The 8260-nt window shown below is 48.4% G+C and overlaps 1 protein-coding gene across 1 annotated transcript; it reads right to left on the bottom strand.

Annotated features, from left to right (window-relative positions):
- Positions 1-5052: 5052 nt before the first annotated feature.
- On the bottom strand, positions 5053-6666 carry LOC146870076 (endogenous retrovirus group PABLB member 1 Env polyprotein-like). The gene has a single exon (XM_085599642.1). The coding sequence runs from the start codon at positions 6562-6564 to the stop codon at positions 5053-5055; it is 1512 nt and encodes a 503-aa protein (XP_085455768.1). The 5' UTR covers positions 6565-6666.
- Positions 6667-8260: the final 1594 nt, after the last annotated feature.

The raw sequence follows: 8260 nt of genomic DNA, 5'->3' as shown, positions 1-8260 counted from the left end.
ATCCAGTAGGAGCATTAAGCAGCTTGTTTTACCAGACCTAATCATGTAGTGTAGGGTTAACGAAGAAGAACCACACAGTGTATATATAAAAAATATGTCTATTTGTTATAGAACACTCACTAATACATTGGTATATTTCCTACCAGGCGATATAAACAATAACACTTCAATTGCAATAGATAAATAAGCACAAAATACAGTGGTCTCCAGGAGGAGACCAAACCATATACTAAAACAATGGAATGCAAACCGCGAGCAAAGTCAGGACTTGGACCAGGGGACTCAGAGAAGCTGGGGACACAAGGAACCACCCAAGATAAGTACCCAGGAACCCCACCGAGGCTGTGTGCTGAGTGGAAACACAGCTGCATATCCAATAGAAGTTAACAGGGAAGTTGCTGTTGCAGTTTTGGAGAAGAGGGACCCTTTCCAGTGGACCCTGAAGAAACATTTTGGGAGACAGAAGGTCGGAGAGTCACTCCACCCGTGGATACCTCAGGAACCAGGATACCTATATCAGGGAAGCCAGGTGCATATGTGCGAAGTGACGTCAGAAACCGCTGTACACCACAATGGAGGACTTCAGAAAAGATGCCACTGGAGAAGACTGTGCCAGACTCCAGGAGAATCCAAGGGTGGATTCTTGAAATGAAGAACCTGCAAGCAGAGGGGACAGGTGACCAGGAGGCATTGAAGAACAATGCTCATGGATGTCAGATTGTTCAGAAGAGTTGACGGTAACCTTACCATTGCAGCTGTGGGGACCAGGTGATGCTGAGGAAGACCAGGAGCTGTGCACGAGTTGTCACACATTGGATGTCGAGAGCCAGGGGGTCAGTGTCCTGCGGGAGAACCAACAAGCCTTGGCAGCTTCAACATGCGTGAAAAGCGAAGAAGCAGCAACACTGGGACCAGCAAGGTCTAAGGGACTCACCACAAACAGGAGAGTCAGAACAGGCCCTGAGCAAGCAGAGGGGCCCACTGGAGCAGAAGAAGACCCTCAACGGAACCTACCAGCTGAAGGCACAGGAGTCGCAAGAGAACCTTGAGCAGCTCACCAAAGATAAAGGCCCATGGTGCAGAGGATACAGTGAGGATGCTGTACTTGGCAGGAAGAGATGCTGGAGCTTATTGTAGCTCGAAGATCTCTGGAGTGCAGATCCAACAGATCTTGACAACAGCAAGTTGACATGGTGCACAGGGGCGCGGTCCCAACAGTTCCGACGAGGGATACTGACCTCAAAACTGCAGAGAAGACAGGTCAGGCCTCAGGGTAGTTGCAGAACCACCACTTATGCTGCTGAACTTTTCGAAGTCCATGGGACATCAGGAACAGCAGACCGGTCAGTTTTGTTGCAGTGCTTGTAGTTACAGGGGAGTAACTCCTTAACTCCAAGGGAGATTATTTCAGGTGTCCTTGATGCCCACAGATGTGTTAAAGATCCTGGAAGAAGCACAGACACAGACAACAAAGAAGACTTGCAGAACAATGAGACCAGGAGCTGCAGGAGTGTTCCTTGATGCAGTCTCGGTTCCAGGCAAAGTCCAAGTGTCCAGATGGTCAAAGAGTTATGTGGTTTCAGGCTTAAGTTTTGTGCCACAAAGAATCTGAGTATCCACCCACAGGTAAGCCCTTAAATACCCTAGGAAAGGGGTTAGGAGGACTCAGAGGTCCCTCCCAGAGGAGGGGCTGGACAGAGGGGAGGATACTCCCATGTCCTTTGTCCAGTTTCGAGCGGGTGGCAAGGGCTCCCTGAACTGGCTCAAACCGGGGTCAGCAAGGAGGGCACCAAATGTGCCCTTCAAAGCAGTCTGGTGGCGCTGGCAAGAGTCCCCACCCAGCCCAATACACTAAGGGGTCCATTAGTATGTCGGGCGGTGGCACCACCGCGGTGCTGGTGGTGCGAAAAAATGCATTTTTCCGCCCGCGAGCAGCGGTCCTCACGTCTGCCATTTTAGTATGGCCAAACATAGCCCATTTCCCAACCGCTGCGGTGCGACACGCACCGCCATCAAAGTGCGCCCGTCATCGCGGCGGTGGGAGCCAATGGAGACTCTCCGCCGTGCGGAATGACGTCCACCCCGCTCCACAAATTAGGATGCCCCAAACAAGCAGACGCACCGCAGCGGAGATACCGCCCAACCAGAGACGGCGGAAGCTCGACAGTGGAGCGTGAAACCAGAGTCCCAGTCCACACCACCCGTTCCGACTGCCATGGATTTAGCTCTACATGTTTTTCCGGTGCTGTACCTGCTACATCACCAGCAACTCATGGACCGCCGCGGACACCGCCGCAGGTACGCAATAACACAAACACAACACACAACACATGGGCTGACAAAGGGTCCAAATCCACATCAGACACCCTGGTGGGGACAGGGACAGATCCACAAGAGCACCCACACATCACCCACCTGCCACCAAGTCACCCCTCTGCATCCTGGACACACCGCTACCGCCACCATGCAGCAATGTCCTGGTCACGTCACCGCAGCAGTGAACACAAGGAAATACATGCGCACAATGCAGAAGGCAGGGCCAGTACCAGGCATGGGCAGGGTACAAAGACATAGGGTCACACCCCCTCCCACCACACACTAGCACACCCCATGAAGGCACATGCCATGTGCCCCTCCTGTGCACCCCATGCACAACAACAAGCCAGGTGAAAACACACCCTGCACCAACAAACAGGGAGACAGACTCTGCAGGAGAGGCTGCACAGGAACACACAACACAGTAGCACAGGGCCAGGGAAACACACACACCACCACAACACCACACTAAGGGAAACAAAAATGAGTACAAGCACCAAATGAACACATACAAGAAACAAACATCCAAATGGACACACAGTCTGCATAGTCACACATACATACCACAGACTGACACACAGACACATACACACCCCACATGCCAACAGCAATGGAGCACAACAAATAGGAAAACCAAAGTGGGCTGCAAATAATGGAAGGCCATGGAGACACACACAGAGAACAACACCCTCAGCCCATCAAAGCACACATGGCTGGTACAGTCAGTGATGTCAAACCACAGACATCATAGTGCAACAACACAGGGAGACAGCAAGGCAAACCATGTATAGGCACAAGGATGAAAGGAAGGCCCTGAAGTCAAACTGTGAACAGCCACACATCTATACAACTACTTCACAGGAGTGCACCAGCAGCACTACACACAGGGCCCATTGACACACGTCATGACTGACAAACACCAGTAGGAATCTACACACATACCCCCCTCACACCAGCAGCACACAACACCAGTGTCAAACACACTGAAGGCTGGCAATACTTGCCAGTCAATACACACACAATCACACACCCTGGGGGTAGCCACAAACATCACACACACACAGGGATGCCACAACAAATGTCTGCATAAAAACAACAGACAAACACATAACCCAACAGAAACAGAACCACAACAAGAACAGACATGCCCTGTACAGCTAAACTGTGGAAAGGCAATGGGAGCACAGACACAACAGGAGTGCACAACCTCATCACTCAGTAACATTGCACAGACAACATACCACAACACACACAAGAAGTGCACCATCAGAGAACAACACAGCCACATCAAACAGATGCACAGGCAGAAAAATCACATATCAAACATAGCAGAACATCAGGGGAAGCACACCAGGCAATGACAAGGCAACATACACACACAGCACTGCATGAACAACAAGCAGTGTGTGCACACCAAGCATACCAGCCACACACAGACATCAGTGACAGAACAGCAACCCACACAACACCATCCAGCACAGCAGAAAGACAACAGCACACCCAGGAAGTGAAGCAATAACACAGCCAACACACATACATCCAACACAACACCAACAGATGCACAAGTCTGGGACACAAAGGTGGAAACAACTTGACCAGAGGACTGGGCAGCACACACAGTTGAACTGCAGAGGAACAACCATGACTGACAAACAGCATTAGAACATCACATACAACCCATTGGTGAAATGCCCTGAGTGACACATTGACCCTGGCCAAAGAACTGCACCACACAGCACAGTGTCACAAATGAAGTGATGGGGAGGCACACACACATGCGAACCAAGGGGACAGCAGACACCAAAGTGAAGTGTACTGCATGTCAGGGGACATGGCATGAAGTACTGGGTTTTTCGGAACCCAGCGGTGCCAGGGAACACACCCGAAGACTTTGAGTTCTTCCTGTTTCAGACTACAGAAACACAGAGTCTTCTTGGTGAAGTCAAAGATCGTATTTATTGGCTGCAGCCAGTGACAGGTATCCTAGAAGTACAACACGTATATATTCTCAGGAGACTGCTCCCTTACGAAAACCAGCCTTCTCCTTATATACCAAATATTATGCTTTAGGCAAACATTCCTCGTTTTACGGTATGATCATTCACATGCATTCATTACAAAGGAAAAGACAGAGTCATAATGGCAAGTACATATTTCAGTTCGTTCAGCCCTTAATCAATTACCCGGCAAAGCTTAGCGCCTTCATCAGATATAGACGGACACCCAATAAAAACGGGCACCTCCTCCTCGTAAAACGGGTCATAAAGAGGGAAACAGGGGCAGGTGTGTAGAAGATTAGGCATGGTTCGTGTGTGATGAAAGGTTTCGTGATATGCTGGGCCCTGATACTAATCTCATTCGGCCGCGGGAAGGGAACTGACCGAACAGGTTTGGCCTTAGGCAGCGGAGTCAGTTCACCCTGGTCACCGAGGAGTCAGCGAAGGTGTGTGTGTCCTTCAGACCCATGCTCGGCCGTAGTCCTGTTGCCTATGAGAGGGCAATCACAAAATGGCTGTCGTCCTAAAATGGAGCTCGAGGTATTAGGACAGAAACTCTGATTTCAGGCGATCTCGTCACTCGAATGTGACGCAAATGCTTGTGCATAGTATCCTAAACATTCTCGGTCTGTTGATAAAGAAATCGTCATGTTAGAATCATGCCAGATACGTGGTTCCGAAATTTACAGTACCACAGACCCTCCTTTTGCCCTTACATAGGCAATAACCTATACTCCCGCTAGTCTGAATCCAGATCTATGTCCATAAAATCGCGGAGATGTTGCTGTAGCATCATCCTATTGCTTAGCTCGTCTCGTGTTACAGGTTTCCTTATACATGATGTAGCGCAAATGCCACAAATTACAGGAGCACACTGTACACATAGACAGAGCAGGAAAAGAATGGCTAAGATCATTCCAATGACTATCAGGATCTTCCAGCCCCAAGCAGATATCAGTTCCCAGAACCACCCCGCCAATGACCATTCCCCATTATCTACGTGAATGGATTCGGATATTCTATGCAGTTTGGAAATGGCCTGGAAAACTGTTGGAGCATTATCTGGAATAAAAAGACAGCAGCTAGATTGGATCACTCTACATACCCCACCTCGGTCTGCAAGTATGACGTCTAACGCGACCCTGTTCTGAAGAGTCATAAGACGATCCGACTGGAGCTCAGCAGTCAAATTACCAAGGGCACCGGCTGTTTCAACTACCGTGGATTCAACCACTCTTGTCAATTGCCTTATATTCCTGCTGTTAACCATTGGACCCCAAAACGGCAGAGAACCCTTTATGAAATCTCCAAATTCTTGTCCTGCAGTGTCATCTTGACTGATGACGCCTCTAACCATCCTTGTTTTATGGTAATCTGCCGCGGTCGTGTAGTTGGGAGGCAGCAGGAACGAAACAAAACATGTGCCCGAAAAGTCCGGGGGCAACCATGTATAGGCTCTATCATGGCAGATGAAATAGGTACCCTTGGCTGCTAAGAACGAAGGGGAAGTCTGAGATGCAAAAACGTAAGTTTCAGCGCAGATACTTTTCCCTAACTGAGCTCTGGGATTCTTGCCATAACCTTGCAAACATAGGTGACCCTGATGGGGTACAATCCAGATCGGTGAGGATTTCTTTGCTCGCTGGTTCTCACTCAGAGTAACTTCATATCCTGTCATATTCCAGCCAATATATGCTAGTGTCTCATCTCTTGGGATGGTTTCATAGGAAATCTCTTCCCTAATCATATCCACGATCCCCTTAACTAGAGCACTATTCTTGGGATTATCTTTCACAGAACGTAGGGGGTTGGCTTCCTGAGCATACATGAACATTGTTCTATATGCCCACACAGAACCATTATGGCTGAAAGGTAGGAGTAGATACGGGATACCTTTATCAGTAGTATGGGGCATAAGGCCACACACCCAACAGTTAGTTGTGTTTACTACTAGTTGGTGTTGGTGTAGGAGCTGAATGAACGAATTATTGACAAATTCCAATCTTCTAGCGGACTCGTGTTCAGGCAGGGGATGAAGGGAATGCGAGGAAACAGTAGGAGGAGGTATGGGCTGTGCAGTTGGTGCGAATGTTACTTGGAAAGAGAATAAGACATATCCTATGAAGATCGTCATCACACTCAGTAACATGGAAATACATAACATCAAAAATCGTTTTCTTGTCATCATTATACATGTTCTGTCTTTGCAGTCCATTGGTTTAGCAGGTCTCTCATTCTCGAAAAACTCCATCCTCTCTGAGTGCTGCTCGCGGTGGTAGGGTGTTCTATGCTAAGGAAATGCTTCTGTCAGTCCAGGGCAACTCCTTGGACCGACCAGAACTGCTGACCTAACGTCTTCAGTTGCACTCCAAAGACTTGGGCAACCGCGACCCTGCAGCTGAACCCGGATGGCGGTTCGAAAAAGCAAAAATAAGCAAGTTTCTCAGATGAAAGAGAGAGCTGCACTTCCCAAAATTATTAAAAATAGCAAGGGAAAGGAAAATAATTTTATTTGTCCATAGTCCTTGGCCTCAAATTGTGGCGATTTCTCCCAGGTACTGTCTGGTCTTGAAACAAGAGTTCAGGCTCTGTAGTGTCCAATCGTATTGACGGTGGCACAGCCTCTTGCAAAATGTCATTGCTTTCCTGCTCAGAGCTTGTTCCTTTCACACGTGCATCGCTAAACGGCAGAAAACGAGGCACGGTTTCAGTCTCAGAATCAGCGATCCCTTCCTGGACCCACCGGTCATATGGCAGAGGCAAAGGGACCCTCTTGCAATGGACGCCGTGGATCCAGTTCTTTTTCCCTTTCACTCAAACAGCTGATCTCGTTGAGAGAAGGACGAGATGGGGGCCGGTCCAACGGGGCTCATCATTCTTTGTCCGTTGAAAGTTTTTGACCAGCACCCATGATCCAGGATTGATAGGATGTCCTGGAGTTTCAGAGACCTGCGGCAGATTATCATGCACCTGTTGGTGTAAAACACGCAATTTAGCCGTCAATTCATACAAATAATCAAGCAGTACTGGATGTTCGATCTCGCTGAATTTTGTAGGCCTTGGCACTCCCCATATATTGGCCGGGCGGCCAAACACGATTTCATAGGGACTAAGTCCCACTCGCGAATGCGCAGTCATTCTTGTTGACAGGAGTGCTAAAGGCAGAGCGTCAGGCCATTTAAGACCAGAGCTTGCTTGAATCTTGGCCAACTTCAATTTTAATGTGCCATTATAGCACTCTACTAATCCAGCTGATTGGGGATGATTTGCAGCGTGAAATTTTTGCCGGATACCCAGTCCATCACATACTGTTTTCATCACTCGACCCACAAATTCACTCCCATTGTCACTCCAGACCATTCTCGGCATTCCAAATCTAGGGAAAAATTCTTTGACAAGGGCTTTAGCTGTGGACAGAGCAGTGTTGTCTTTTAAAGGGTATGCTTCTATCCACCTTGAAAAGGCACAAACAACAACGAGTACATATTTCAAATTGCTGCATCTTTCCATGTGGATGAAATCTAGCTGCAAAACCTCAAACGGATACGTTGGAGGCGCAAAATGACCAGCTGGAGTTGGGGTTCCCCTACCAGGATTGTATTTCAGACATACCATGCAGTTTTTGACCACATTCTCTGCACATTTAGGAATTCCAGTATTTTGCCATACTGGAGCCAACAACTTACAAATCCCTTTCACACTGATATGGGCCATTCCATGAGCCATTGTCACCACTGCAAGCACGTACGCATCGGGTAACAACCATCGCCGATGTTCTGACAAGTCAATCCAAAAACCATTTTCATCCAGTTTACCTGTACTTTCTCTCCACATACTTAATTCTTTCTCTGAAGCTTCGGCTTGAAGAGACTTCACACTCTCTATCATGTCTTCACACATTCCAACATCACCAACCCATCTTGCAGGGCCTGCAACATACATCCGAT

This window comes from Triturus cristatus, chromosome 1_1 (genome assembly GCF_964204655.1).
Source record: "Triturus cristatus chromosome 1_1, aTriCri1.1, whole genome shotgun sequence".
NCBI classification, from domain to species: Eukaryota; Metazoa; Chordata; class Amphibia; order Caudata; family Salamandridae; genus Triturus; species Triturus cristatus.
The sequence above is the reverse complement of the archived record's forward strand: the minus strand, read 5'-3'. Positions and strand labels throughout refer to the sequence as shown.

What these genes read in the sequence shown, in the direction of transcription:
- LOC146870076 (XM_085599642.1), bottom strand. Translation starts at nt 6,564, where the DNA reads ATGGAGTTTTTCGAGAATGAGAGACCTGCTAAACCAATGGACTGCAAA.